At 40.1% G+C, this 14,901-nt stretch overlaps 1 protein-coding gene across 2 annotated transcripts in view; it reads left to right on the top strand.

Moving 5' to 3' along the window:
• Dock2 (dedicator of cytokinesis 2) overlaps positions 1–14,901 on the top strand; it is a 429,458-nt gene that overhangs the window by 115,088 nt on the left and 299,469 nt on the right. For both annotated transcript variants that reach the window (XM_005376310.2, XM_013509168.1), the window contains 2 exons: positions 11,109–11,179; positions 12,960–13,066. In XM_005376310.2, coding sequence (XP_005376367.1) covers positions 11,109–11,179; positions 12,960–13,066 — 178 coding nt within the window. The remainder of the gene's footprint in view (positions 1–11,108; positions 11,180–12,959; positions 13,067–14,901) is intronic.

Below are 14,901 nucleotides of genomic sequence, written 5' to 3' on the forward strand. Positions count from 1 at the left end.
CCATTGAGAATACTCACAGTAGCCATAAGTTTGGCAGATATCTTTTGTATCCTTCCATTCTTCACCTTGATGTCAGATCTAGGCCATCCTATGAAACCCTGATTGATTTTGTGCCAGAACAATTGAAGATAGCACTTTCTGATTGGTACCAGGTATAGGTCCTTTTTGCTCCTGTGTCCTAGATCTGTGTGATTGACACATCATGCCTACTTGCTCAGCCCTTTGGCCACACCTAATCTTCTTCCTCAATCAGGGCAGGAAAAAGTATATGAAATATTTGTTTCCTGTGTATTTAGGATTCAGTAGTAACTTGGAAGCTTTTGTTAGCTAGAAGGAAATAAGTCACACCTGATCCAGTTCCAGTGTTGTGAACAGGAAGGTGGCAGTCCTTTAAATTAGGGCTCTCAGAGTCCACTTTTTATTCTCAACACCATAAACTCAAGTCCTTTTTTGGGATTAAAAACCTCCTCAAGAGACAAGATGTATGTACAGAGAACAGTGGTCTATGGTAGTGGCTCCTGATCCTCATCTGCAAATGGTGTTAACTCTGGAAAACTGAATGTTTGCCTGTGTTTGAAGAAGAGCTTATCAGAAGAGTCTGAATGATGATAGCTTTGGGGGATACTGTCACAGACCTGCTTCACAGGCATTGGGGTGGGGGGTCATGGATGTATCATGGACAAAAATCCCCAAACATATTTATCTAAACCCATAAATTAATGCATATTGTTTCTTCTTTAAAGCACATTATCCTTTTAGTAGCTAATTTAAATTTTATTTGCTTGGAATGGCCCAGCCTCCAGTTAGAATGAATGAAAGACACATGTTTAGCTGGGACAGTGTTGAAGAGGCAGAGGCAGCATTCCGTCTAGGGAGTGTTCTCTGCTAACGCTGTAGGTTCCAAACTGTGCACATTAGAATCACTTGGGGATCTTTAACAAATTCTGATGCCTGGTTACCACCACTAAACTCTGTAATTTAATTGGTGTGGAATGTGACCAGGGCAAGAGGAGTTTAAAAAACTCCCCAGGTGATTTTAATGTGAAACTAATGGCTCCCTTTGGTTTAACAAATAGAATCTCTCTCTCTGTCTCTCTCTCTCTCTCTCTCTGTTTCTCTCTGTTCCTGTCGCTGTCTCTGCCTCTGTCTCTGTGTAGGGGGCTTTGTTATTTCATCGTTGTATCATTAGCACCTAGAAGTAGCTTCATACAAAATTGATGCTTAATGAATATCAGTTGAATGGATGAATTCTCAAGTCCAGTGACAAGTCTTAGGATCTCCAGGTTATAGATGAGGAAACTGAAGCTGAGCCAGTTGTTAAGGCTTCCTCAGGTCTCCATTCTAGGAAGTGATGTGGCTAAAATTCAGTTCTATTTTTGTCTGGCTCTGAATACCTTGCTCCAAGCATTAGATCAGTGATAGTGAACCTTTTAGAGCTTTCAGTGATGCAGCCCACTGCAGCACATGTGTCATAAGTTCCTCACCACTGTGCTATATTCTAGTGTCCTGACACTGTCCACTGAGCATCTACTGTGGATACTGATATTGCTCCTGGGATTAGTTGGGACCTAAGGCTTGCAGGTTTTCTCTTCCCTTTTATTTTACTGGTTTAAGAAAAGCGTTGTTCCCATATTCCTACAACCCTCATCATTCTGTAACAAAAGGAAGCAGGAGCAAAGAGCAGCAAAGGGAGACGTGGTGCAAGCTGGAGACCATCTCCCACTCCCACCCCATCTGTATCATACTGGGAGCTGCTGAGCTCTCGATGAATGGCCACACAGCATTAGGAGATTCAGGGAGATGAAGACAACCAGTTGCAATGACGGAACTGTGACAAACCTATGGCACGTGTGCCGCTGTGCACTGTTTGTTACTGGAAGCTCTAAGATGTTTGCCATCACTGAACAGAGTTGGGTGATCTCTAAGGAAGATGCAGGGTGAAGAAACAGAGATGATGAGCAAGCAGAGGAAGCTTGTGGTGAGGAAAACAAAGGAGCAAATGCCCCAGGAGGTGGAAGTGCCATGGAGAGAGAGAAAGATGGAGAGGGTCAGGCGTCCTGGAGCTACTCCTAGTTTCATGAACTATGCACATCGTGAGGGAAGGACAGAGGGAATAAGAAGGTGGGAAAAGAAAGAAAGCAAAAGAAAGAACTGAAGCAAGGAAGGAAGAGGAGCATGTGATTATGGTATTTCCAATCTGGGGGATCTTGGGTTGATGAGAACGCCCTTCCTTCTCAGCTACATGACCTTATGCAGTTCAGGTAACTTCCCAGTGTCTGCTTCCTCGTCTACAAAGCCTCATGGTTTGGTGGTGAGGATCCAAGAAATAATATCTGTAAAAGAGCAAATTATAAAATGCTATGCAAGGGCTGGGGATTTAGCTCAGCGGCAAAAGCACTTGCCTGGCAAGCGCAAGGTCGTGAGTTCGGTTCCCGGTACCGGAGAAAAACCGAGAAAAACCAAAAAAAAAAAAAAAATGCTATGCAAATACAGCAAACTAACAAGATTATTATGGTTTGGGCATAAGTCTTTTTACCCGTTTCTTATGGTCTGGGTGACTGTTAGAAATGCCTCCTTTTCTCCATGATTTGGGCCAGATTATACTGGTTTCCTCTCATGGATTTCTACCCCTGAGCTGTAGAAAGGGGCTTTATCTCCTTTTAAACTTATTCTAAGGACCAAATTTAGTTTCAGGGATTTACATAAAGCCAGTGATGCTTTCCACCTATTTACATGGTTGTTGAAAAGTTATCAAAGAGAGGTTTAAAGTCATATTCGAATCTGGAGAGCAGTGCCATTGGAAGAGCATGTAATGCTATTTAAGTGTGTTAGGAATTGACTGAAGACAAGAGAGAGGTCAAGGTCATATGATGTTAGCAAACTCCACACAAGAAATCTTTTATAGATTTTGGCATTTGCTACAAGAGTGAGAGCTTTGGCTTTTGAGACTGAGACTTGTGTGGCCCGACGGGCACCTATACATGGACATGTAACCTTGGGCACATGATTTCCATTTTCTAGGCCTTGGTGCTTTTGTAAAGAGTGGAGACTTGTGTTGAATTTAGAGGAGTCTTGAGAAGATTAAAGGAAGCAATATGCATAAAGCATGAAGTACAGGTGTCTGTTATGTAATTTAGTTGAAATAACTTTTAGTCACTTATACTTTGGCCCCCTTTACCTTATCACAAGACAGAAGATTTGGGGGTGTTTTAGTAGAATTGAAGCCAGAAGAGGAATTTGTATTCTTAACCTTGTCACATGAGGCTTGTGTTAGGATATCCAGTTATTCATTTAGATCAAGAAACATAGGCACACACTTCAATAAGAATAAATCCACAAGAATTAATGTATTAAAAAATGTGTGTGACAAAGTTTCACCAAGTTACATAGCTCAAGGTGACTGGAGATTTGTTTCTGAGACTGCAGGGAGCACAGTGAAGAAGAGTGCTGCGATCTACTAGTCATGCCTGGCATAGATGTTGGTGGGAATAGACAGTAAGAATTCCCTGATGGACATCCCCACTTCAAGCTTGAACAATTCCAGCTAGATAGAGGCTTACAGTGAAAATTCTTATTCATGTTCACTTTAGTTCTGAGTAGAGCAGATCTAGTTCAAATCTCAGCTTTGTCTATTGCAAGTTATGGGACCTAAGCAAGTTATTTCCCATTCCCAAGGCTCATCTGGCCTTTGTAAAGTGCTTTTTGTGATTTTCCTTGTTGTTCGGAGTTGGTGTGGGGAATTTGTTTTTTTATGAGTACATAATGTTTGGTTCCTTGTGGGGAGTTGGTACAGGTACATAACATATATTAATTCTTTTTTCCATCCCTCTTCCTTTCCTGTATCTCCCTTCCCTCCATCTCTTGACCCCCTTCCCACTGGAGAAAGATCTATCTTCCTACTTCCTATGATCCATCTTTTATTTTGCTCTTTATTTACAATTTGGGTTTCCCACATAAGAGAAAACATGGAGAATTTAAAACAACAATTCAAAGAGGGTAGAAAGATCAATAAAGACACCTTCCATTGCTCAAGTACCCACTATGTGCCAACAATGGAGCTGGGCAACAGGGTTTTAAATTCTGATAGAGCTCTGCAAAACACCACTCTCCTCAGTGTCTTCAGGCAGTTATAAGCTTGAATAATTCATCCCAAATCACATCTATCCATAGTGGTGGAGCTACAGTTTGAATCCATCCCAGTTTCCTGACTTCAAAGTCATTATCCTCTCTGCAACAGAAGTGACTCAGGCCAGTGGTTTCCCTGTGTTTTTAACAGTGGGTCACACGCTCAGAAATCACTGTCTGTACCAGATCAATAAGCATTGTTGATAAAACCAATGTCAGGTTGAGGGGGCCAGCAAACAAATGTGCTAAACTGGATGTAGCTCAAATGTGAGCACAGGACAAATGGTGGCATCACGCAGGCCATTCCTCTAAAGCTCTGTGATAATGTGATAGCACAAGTAAAATTAAATGAGCAGATATACTGAATGATATATATTCTCCACTACTCTGCCACTCATGCTGAAAAAGCCACTAGAGCATTGAGGAGGTCAAGGGCTCTTTTATATCTCCAACATCAGGAGCAATGGTGACCAGTAAGTGGGAAAATAAATATTTATTGACTGAATGAATGAAAGGGTGAATACTAGCTTCTACCTTTCTAAATGCTTGTATCATTTCTTATACGTCAAGCTGTTGAGCTAAAAGCCTCACATATATTCTTTGCTCAGTTGATCTTTATAACAACAACCTTATAAAGCAAATACTCTTTTTATCTCTGCTTTTCAGATGAGGGAAGAGAAAAGGCTTAGAGGCTTGAGGAACTTAACTACAACTAAAACAGTAGCACATTTTGGATTTGAATTGAGGCTGTGTAAGTCCCTGATTCATTCCCTTAGTTAGTGTTGAACAATAGTGTCATTTCAGTAAAGACCAAAGTCTTCTGGCCAAACGGCAGGTGGATCAGAGCTAAACAGTAAAGACAGGCAGGTACTTGGTCTAGCTACTTAGAATACCTCTTCTCTCCCCCTTCTTTTTCTGTTAATTGATGGAAAAGGCTCATTTGAACTAAAAAGAAAACATGACCTATTCTTGAAGTGCCCACAAAGTATGGCTGAACCCCAGGGGTAAGGGTTTGAGACTCAATATTAACAAAAGAACTAGAATTTTACCCCAGCCTTTTAAGTGATTCTTTAATCTTGGCTCATTCTGTATACTCCATACTTATGGGTACCATTTGGGAATGATGGAGGCAATGACAGGATAAAATTCTGTCCAACTGAGGAAGCTCTAGTGATACTAATCGCTCCCACTTTTCATGTGATATTCATGTCAATCTTGTATGCTTAGGTAACCGTGACCTTATTTTCCTGATGAAAGACCTATCCATTTTTTTGATGAGGAAACTGTAGCACAGAGAATTGCTTTTCCTAGGGTTGTGTTGATGAAGGTGTGTGTAGACTTCCTGTCACCAACCAGGTGTTTTAAACACAACTTCTACTTTGTCCTGCTGAACCTCATTTCCTATATAGCGCTGAGTAGCAGAACTCATGAACAAACACGTACACCAGAACCCGCAGATCTCACTTCCCTTGTCATTCTCTGAAAGAGAACCTGCACTATCATTTACTGAAATGTTGGTAGAGGTTACTGGTGGGGGTTAGGACCCAAAACTCTGGCCTCACACAATCTGGCTTCACATCCAAGGGATACAACAAGGAGTGGACCTGCTGAGAAACTTGTGTCTATTTTCCTCAGGCACAGCTCAGTCTGTCTAACTGAGGAAGCTGCCTTCTTGTGGTCATATTGTGGTGAATTTCTGAGACGTTGTGGGTCTAGTTTCTATGGACCTTGACCATCTCTTGGCTAAAATGAAAAGATTGAAAATTAGTGGGCTGGGAATAATGTCTGTTTTGAATGCTTGAAGGTCTTATGTAAAGAAGATGTCCAGTTTTCTTATATACCTGTGTATCAGTTCAAAACATGTTCTTTTTGGCAAGAAGTTTGTTGGCACCGCTGCTGGTCTCTCTTGCTGTGTGTGTCTGGGCGTGGCTGTGTGTGTGTGTGTGTGTGTGTGTGTCTGTGTATGTGCATGGGTGGGGGGAGGCTGAAAATCTTAACAGAAAAGTCCCCTTCAAGTTTTGGGGTAGTCCCACTATTTAGTTTTGATTTCTGCTATTGCTTGTAAACTTTTACTATTCGTACAGAGCCCAAGATAACCACTTTTGAGTGAAGTACATCTGAATAGCAGAGATTGCCAGTATCCTCCCTTGATTTCTCTCTGAGCCAGTCAAATCATTATCTCACTAGGTCTGGATCTGGCTTACTTTTTGAGGGCTGCATTTGTCCTTCCAGACAGTTGTGTATTGATGATTAATTTAGGAAATTCACTTGATGCCACATAGTTACCCTTATAAGCTAGCAAGCATTTTTATGATGGTCATTCTTGAAGCCCCTAATATATGTGATATGGAGAGTGCTAAACTAAGGCATTACAAGAACACTACTTTCTTTTCAAAAAGCTATGGGGTATAGGGAGGCTGTGTATCTGTTATTGAATAAACTAGCCTGCTGTCCACTATTGAAACCCCCACTTATCAAGAAGTACCTTTCCCAAAGTGTGATAAGCACCAGTAGAGCACGCTGGTTAGCAGCCAGCTGGGCGCTCGGGAACCCTCCCTTGCTCTGTAGCTTATGAGCAACATAGCTTCTGGCAAATTATTCAACTTCTCTGGTGTTATTTTCTCATTGCTAAAATTGGTTCAACAATATCTACTCATAGTAGTCACAAGAATTGAACAAGATCATGCATGTTAAGTGTTTGGCATATATACAGTTTCAATGATGGTTCTTATTTTAAACCCTACAATTTATAATTCCACTATATATGCATATATGTATCATATCTACGTGTGTACTTATATGTATGCACATATGTTTTATGTATTATATACCACACAGGAATATATACTGTGGCATAAAAGTAATAATGCTACAATATTATTTTATGTATAGTACTAACACTAATGATAGTAATAGTAACAGAAACAGGAGAGCTACACAGTTCCCGGGAGGCTAACAGGTCTAGAAAACCCATCTGTTTCTACTTTCCAGGCCTCAAAACGTATTACCCACAGGGCCTCCAGTAAGGCAGATGATTGAGCCCCTCTCTTCTGGGAGCGCTTGGTGATGACACTTGCTGTCACCCGCTCAGCTGTGTCAGGGGAAGAGCACAGATAGAAGCCGCGGGGCCAGCGCTAGCTGTGACAACAGTCTTGGCAAATTCTCAAAGTCAGAGATAGGCTGTCCTCACCTGCAAAGGAAACCACAGGCCTGCCACTTCTCTGTGGGCCCAACTGGGCCGGATGAAAGTTTAATACTCTCCTGTTGTGTTGATAACACTCTCTGAGTCTCAGGTGACAGCTCCTCAGTTTATTTGACTTTATTCCCAGCCCAGCCCAGGAAGCTGGAAAGATTGGCTCCTTCTGCAGCAGCACTTATAACCTGCCAAGCTCCTCGTGGCTAATCACTGATGTGTGTAGGTGTGGGCATCTATGGAGACTCCTGGTGACTGTGATACTACTGCATCATGCCACAGCCTGAGGATGATAGACTTGCAGCTCTTGAAAGCTGGCAGCCTTTAGCAGATGCTGAAATCCTGGTGTTCTCTACTGGCTGAGGAGCTTCTTTCTGTCTTCATTTTCTTACTTTGCTCTTAATTATGAGAAGTCACTCTTTTTTTCTTTTTGAAACAGGGTCTCTCTGTAGATCAGTGAGGTCTTGAACTCACTATGTAGCTCAGGCTGAACTCAAACTCACAGAGATCCTCCTGCCTCAGCCTCCCGATACTGGGATTACAGGCATGTGCCCCCACACCTGACTAGAGAGGTCATATTATTCTTTGGGTATTAGAGAGTGAAGGCAGGTGCTGGAGAGATATGATATGGAGAGATTTGGGAGAGCCTAGTGCATGCTAGGCGTTATAATGGGTCCAGATATGCTTTATTTTACATATTCTCAAGGACACTGAGGACACTGAGGATTAGAGGGAGAAAAATGGGTCTTAGCTCCTACCAGGGCCAGTTGGAGAGCCAGAATCCACACCTAGGTCTTTGAAGATCCTATGTTCTTTGGCCTACGAACAAACAAAGGAACAGTTTGCTAGAAGTGTTTGGACTACCCTTTCTCAAGTCATGCATGGGCCTCCATGTGTTGGTCTCTTTGGACTTGAGAGGTTGGAAGAATGCAGCCTACATATGTGTTTGATTTTGCCAAAACAGCATTAGAACAATTGAACAAGGATGACTCATTCTTTAAAAAGAGTGTGGCTTCCATACAACTCATCACTTTCAACTGACCTATGCTCATCCCACACCACTCCTTTCTCTTATTTACCCAATCCTGCAGGTATCTGATTTTGCTGCATCTGCTTGGCATTTCCTGATAAAAATGGCCACTGACCAAGTAGGTTAGAATGTACTGTATACTGTTACTGCCTGCAGCAATGTCATAATGTATCATAGCATATTAAAATCGCAAAAAATTCTGTAGTTACAAAACAAAACAAAAACTGCCACTAGTTTATCTGTGCTTAAATCAATATTTCCTGAAATTATCTGATTGTTACCCCCTTTTCCCATACACCATCGGATGGATCAAGAGTATCCAGTAGAGAATAAGTGTTAGCAATACTGGCTTGTTTTCTCTTGTCACTTAGATTTGCAAGAATAAAGAACAGATTTTTAGACACAGAATCCAGTAATTATAAAGATGATGTCTGACAACTTTGACAACATGCAAATTAAAATCTTTCCGTGCAGTGAAAGATATGATAAATAAAGCTAAAAGATAAGAAAACAAACAATATAAAAAGAGAAAGAATATTCTTGCAAAATGTGCTATTGCAAAGGGTTAAAATTAATCGTGCACAGGGATTTCCACAAACCAGTAGGGAAAAAAATCACCTATGGAAAGAGAATATGGACAAGCAATTTTATAAATATAGATATTCAATAAATATAGAAAAGATGCCCAATTGCATTAGCAACTTAAGAGTTATAAATTACAGTTATAAATTATTCTTCAGATTAACAAAAATTTAAAAAGTTTGTACATACAGTCTTAGCAAGCTTTCAGTGAAAAGGAGAGTGAGTAAAAAGAAATTGGTTCTTGCTTCTTTTAAGGTAATTTGACAAGACCTATTAAAATGTGTATTTAGACATATTTTGATCCTGCAGGGATCCTATACAAATATATGTATGTTAAATATCTTAATACCACCTGCTTTATAATTAAGAAATACTGGCAGGCCTGGTGGCGTATGTCTGTAATCCCCAGCACCATAGGAAGCTGGGGCAGAATCTCAAGTTAGAGCCTAGCCTGGGCAGGTTGTAGACTTAGTGAAACCCTGCCTCAAAATTTTAAAAAATTTTAAAAATGTGCTAAGGATGTAGTTCAATTCCCAGTATCACCATAATTAAAAAATATTGAAGACAGAATGCAGTGTATGAGCAGGGGATGGTTGAAAGAGGTCTATCATACCCATTTGGGTGCTGCTGAGTCATGGCTGGAAATGAAATGAATGTATCCCATGAACTGGCATGGCAAGCACCTTGTAGGACCTCATTAACTGCAAAAAAAAGCTGAAGTACTTTGTCTTTATGTGTACACACAGGCACATCGATGCACACACATTACATGCACACACATGTTGATGTGGACATATGTTTAAAGTTATCTGGAAAGAAAATTACCACAATGTTAACAGTGATCACTTCTGGAGCAGAGAGATGGGGCGGTGACAAAGATATGGGATGCCAGAGACGGTTTTCACCCTAATACCTTATCTTGTGTGATTTTTATGTCAAACATATAGTAATGACATTTGAAATCATAAACAGCAGATGACGGTGTAGGCAGAGAGAGAAAGTTGTCATGTGAGTGAAGTGTTCGTTCAGTTGAAGGATTGTAAGGAGCGGCTCTCGGAGCACCCCGGCTAGATTTGTGTTCTTGCTAATTTTGTGACTTTGGGGTTGTTATTGAATCTTAATGTGACTGAGGTTCCTTCTCCATGAAAATAATATTTCCTTTGCAGGACTATAATTAAGAAGATAATATATTAACAGTATTCAGCACAGTATTTACCCCATTGTACATTCTCAAAGAATAGTCATAATCATTGAAGCAAATGTTTATTTACATATTACTAGCATTAACAGTTTTAATATATGTACTGCTGAAGTGAGCACATATCATTAACATTTTAAGAAAGTAACTTTACTCCTTGATCTGATTGTTGAAGATGATATATGTTGGAAACAGAATATCTGGAACACAGGGAAAAATAAAAAGCATTTAAAAATAATACTTCCATTAGATTCTTAGACATTATTTTCTCTCTATGTAACTTCTAACTCCTGCTGAAATTATTGTTTCCCCTGCTGCTTAGCAAATGGTGTTGCCATGCCGTGGTCAGTGTGGCTTCTACCTGTGGGCGCATCATTATCTTGAAGAAAGGAAACAACCTATCACGATGCTTAGCCCAACTGGTGGGCTGAAACACGTCCACTATTGTTCACATGCCCACTACTTTTGGCTATGGAGAGAAAATATAAATAATTTAATACAAATCATCCTTGTCACCAGCAATCCAAGTATACACCATCTTCCAGTAATAACAGGAATTACCATTTATTGAGCACCCAAAATATTCCTGGTGCTTTACTGGGTGACTCATTATTTTTAATCCTTATAATCCTGCAAAATAGGAAAATTGAGACATCAGAGCAGTTAAGTGGTTTGTCCAAAGCCACGTGACTAAGAAGGTGTGGAATAGCAATTGACCGGCAGCCTCTATCTCTGCAGAGTCCATGATCACTCTGTAATACGTTACTGCCTTCTAGAAGATAGAAGTTGTGATTTCTCTTTTATATACAAAGAAGTACATGCCTATGTTTCTGTCTTCCCACAGAGTCCGGTGTCATTATAGCAGTGTCTGGGATGCAGGGTCATTCTCTTCTGATCTGTGCTGTGTCACAAAGTGTCCTCCTCACCAGCGCAGCTGTCAGATGTGAGCATCACTCATGTTTATTTCATGTTCCACCTAGGTGGCGGCTTTGAAATACATCCCATCTGTCCTCCACGATGTGGAAATGGTCTTTGATGCGAAGTTGCTCAGGTGAGAGCTTACTTTCCCTGGCTGCTGTCGAGCCAGGGACTCAAAGTAAAATAGTGCTCTTGTGGAGAGTTTCAGATGCACACTCGGTGCGGCGGCTGGGAGGACACATGGTAGGGGCCTCATTCGGGGGTCCCAGTGTGTGATTTTTACCTTTTGTTGTGCCAGATTGTGGTGAAAACCACTGTGTAATATGCATCCCTCTTTGGAAATACAGATTGTAAACCTGTAGATTCAGAAATTGATCTCTGGGACAAATGTCTCTATTTCACCTAGGCTTGAAGGTTATTTGGGGTTCCGGTCTTTGGCTGGTAAACCCTATAGTTGCAGATGGAGAACATCCTAAGGGCACTTAAAGAGATAACAGAGTTGGACTCTGTTTTTCTTTCTGCCTTTTAATTTCATTTATCTCATGTGTGAGCACATAATTTCAGTGTGGCCAAGGTGCTGGAATAGGAACATTTGAGTCCAATATATAGTACCTTCCTTTTTTTCTTAAATTCACTTAAGTTCCTAGATAACATATTAGAAGACTTTTTAAAGATTTTACATTTAAATACTCTTATGTTTAGAAAAGACTTGCAAACGTGGTATAAAGTTTCCATGTGCTTTTTACCCAGTTCCCCTAAAGTTCACATTCTACACGTTTATTGAGCTGAGAAATTATCATCAGGACAGTTTTTTAAATCTTAGTCCACATTTAGATATCACAAGTTTTTTTTCACAGATTTTTTGTCTTTATATAAGATGTTTACTGCCTTCTTTTCATCCTTTAGGGATCAGGCTAAAGTTTACCTCTTCACAAAAGGTACCTCTCAATATTGGAAAGAAATGAAATTCCTCCCCCAACCCTGGGCCATTATTTTCTGGCACCATTTCCATTTTATTTCCTTCAGACCATCTATTGCATTGTACTGATCTGTTTGTTTCTGTGTCATCTGTCTATCTCCACTAGAATGTAAGTCCCATGCCAACTGGGACAAGGTCTGTTCCTGTCATATCAACTATTTCTCTTCACATTGCTAGTCACACACTAAGTAGATGCTTAATCAGTACTTGAAAGAATGAATGAATATAATGAGTTTATTTTGGAAAGCTGACGAGGACTATAATTGTTTTGTGATATTTTTGTCTTCCCTCTATTTGAGAAGAGCAGTCTCCTTTTTGGTAAGAGCAGTTTCCTTTTTGGTATCTCAACTGGTTCTAACCCTTAACTTTTCATAGCTTTATTTTTTTTAAATTAAGGACCTTTTTTGATCTTAAAGCTTATCGTAAAACATTCTGAAGCATAAAGCATTTGTAAATAAAATGATGTGGTGATGAATTCAAAATCTGGCTTTATCTGCTTGGTTCTTTGACTCCCTAGTGGTATAACCTCGGGAATATTAGTTAACCTTTCTAACCTTTAGTTTTCCCATTTGTAAAAGTAAGATAAACATCCTATCGACCTCATGGGGTTAGGAGGGTTAAACGGCATAGCGCGTGTCAGTGTAAAGCACATGCCTGGTGCACTCAGGGTTATTGATGGCTTTCCTCAGATTTTTGCAGTTCTTTAATGCTATCAATTTAAGTCAATGTTATTATTCAAAACCAACAAAGCTTATTTATATTTACTAAAGGCTTGCTATGTTCTTGATGCTCTGCCAGGAAGTGGGGGTCCAAGAGAGCGAGACTGAGGTTGTTTCTGTCCCTCCAAGAGCTATCAGTGCAGGGACGGATGTAAGTGTTGTCAGCAAACATGGATCTAACTTGCTCTGCCAACTCCTTTTGTTCCTGCCCTCAGCCAACTCTTGTATGAGTTCTATACCTGCATCCCGCCCGTGAAACTGCAGAAGCAGAAAGTACAGTCCATGAATGAGATCGTCCAGAGCAACCTCTTTAAAAAGCAAGGTGAGTGTAAAGCCGCTGTGCTGAGTGGGGCCTCTTTGGGAACCTGGCAAGAAAAAGCAAGCTCTCTGGGCACTAGGACATCTCTTTTTTAACAGCTCACTTGGTCTACATAATTGAAAAGCAGGAAGTGGCTGCTTAGATATCAGAATCTAAGTTGAGATTTTAAGTTTAGATTGCATCGTTTGTTTTTCTGGATCAGTTTAATGCAGTGTATAGTAAGTTTGGAATTCTATGCTTTAGGTCTTTTCAATGTAAGTAGTTTTTTTTTTTTTTTCCTATATGGTTTATTATTGCTGCCTTGACCTTGAAGGAAACTGGTGAAGTTACGTTTAATGAATGAATCTTTAAGTGAGATATTCTGGAAATTTCAAGTATGTATAAGAAGTAGGAAGGATTTTCTTTTTAGTTTTTAGAAAAATGTAATGAATTTACTTCATAATGAATTTACCTGGTCAAAATGCACAAAAGGGTGGCATGTAAAAGGGTTCCTTTATGCCCTGTGTATGGCCACTCTAGTCCCTTCTCCAGAAGCAACTACTATTTCTAGAGATACTTCAAATATTTATATGCTGTACTCTCTTCAGCAGCATATATACTAAAATACATATATACTATATATTCTCCCTTGGCCTTTTACTATTACTACTCAGATGATAGCATATCATGTCACTGTTCTGTACTTTGCATTTTTTAATGTTATAGTAGCTCTTAGAGATTAAGGAATGGCAGGATTTGAAAATAGTTGTGGTCAGAGATTTTGCTCCTTCCAAACTAGTAACCATGGAGTGCTCTGATGAGTTCCCCACTATCAAGAGACTGGAAGTTTCTTATTTTTGATGTTGGTGAATTTGATGTCCAAAGCTCCTCCACATATGATCAGGAAAGATTTAGAAGCTCATATCCATCCTTCACCTCATTTATGTAACATTTGCATTCCCGTATCTTGCATTTTGCTCCATGAAAATGCATTACATATTCCAAAACTGCATTTCTTCACTCTTTTCTGAGGGTGAAAACAATAACTTTGGAGATCACCACTGTTTTCTATGCACTAAGATCAACTCTTTCCAATTTTAAATTCTTCTGTCCACTGATGTCAACAATAATATGAGAACCAAATTATGCAAGAAGTGAGAAGTCTTAGAATTCAGAGGATCAACCATCACCCAACTGGAATTTATTCAGTGAGTGAAGCCTGAATATTTATGCAAATTGCCTAGTAATCAAAGAAATATTCAGGAACGACTTCACTGTAAAGATGTCTTTTTCTAATGCCTGGTGAACTTGGTGCATCCAAAATTGCTGTCTAAATCCTATCGCTAGAGTTAAGGGTAGGAGAGAGACATGGGGAAGTGATGGAGACCACTACAAAGGGGCACTGAGCAGGATTTAAAATTAATCAATTAGCTTTTTATGTTTACCTGTGAGCCTGTGTCAGGCCTAGGCTCACAGAGGTTCACTTATTCTAAGTCCATTGTCTGGAGATGGGCAATGGACTTAGAGTAAGTGAACCTCTGTGAGTTACTGGTCCCAGCTGAGGCCTGTAGTGGCCTGTAAGGTATGATACCTCAAAGGACAAAATAAGGCCACAACTGAGGACACACCTGGCTTCAATCCCAGTTAACTAGATAGAGACTGTAGCTGCAGTCATCTCACTCCTCGGTGAGTGTCAACCTGGAGATATGATACTTCTCCTAATTAACATAATTTACTACTTGAAGAAGTCTTTGCACTGACTCCCAAGGTCTTGCTCAGTTTCCTGGACTTCGTCCCACCCTTAACTTCTCCTACCCTTAACTCTAGCGTCGGGGTGAAATGTTTGTATTCTCTTCCTT

The sequence above is a fragment of the Chinchilla lanigera genome, unplaced genomic scaffold, assembly GCF_000276665.1.
Source record: "Chinchilla lanigera isolate Chin_1 unplaced genomic scaffold, ChiLan1.0 scaffold00007, whole genome shotgun sequence".
Taxonomy (NCBI): Eukaryota; Metazoa; Chordata; class Mammalia; order Rodentia; family Chinchillidae; genus Chinchilla; species Chinchilla lanigera.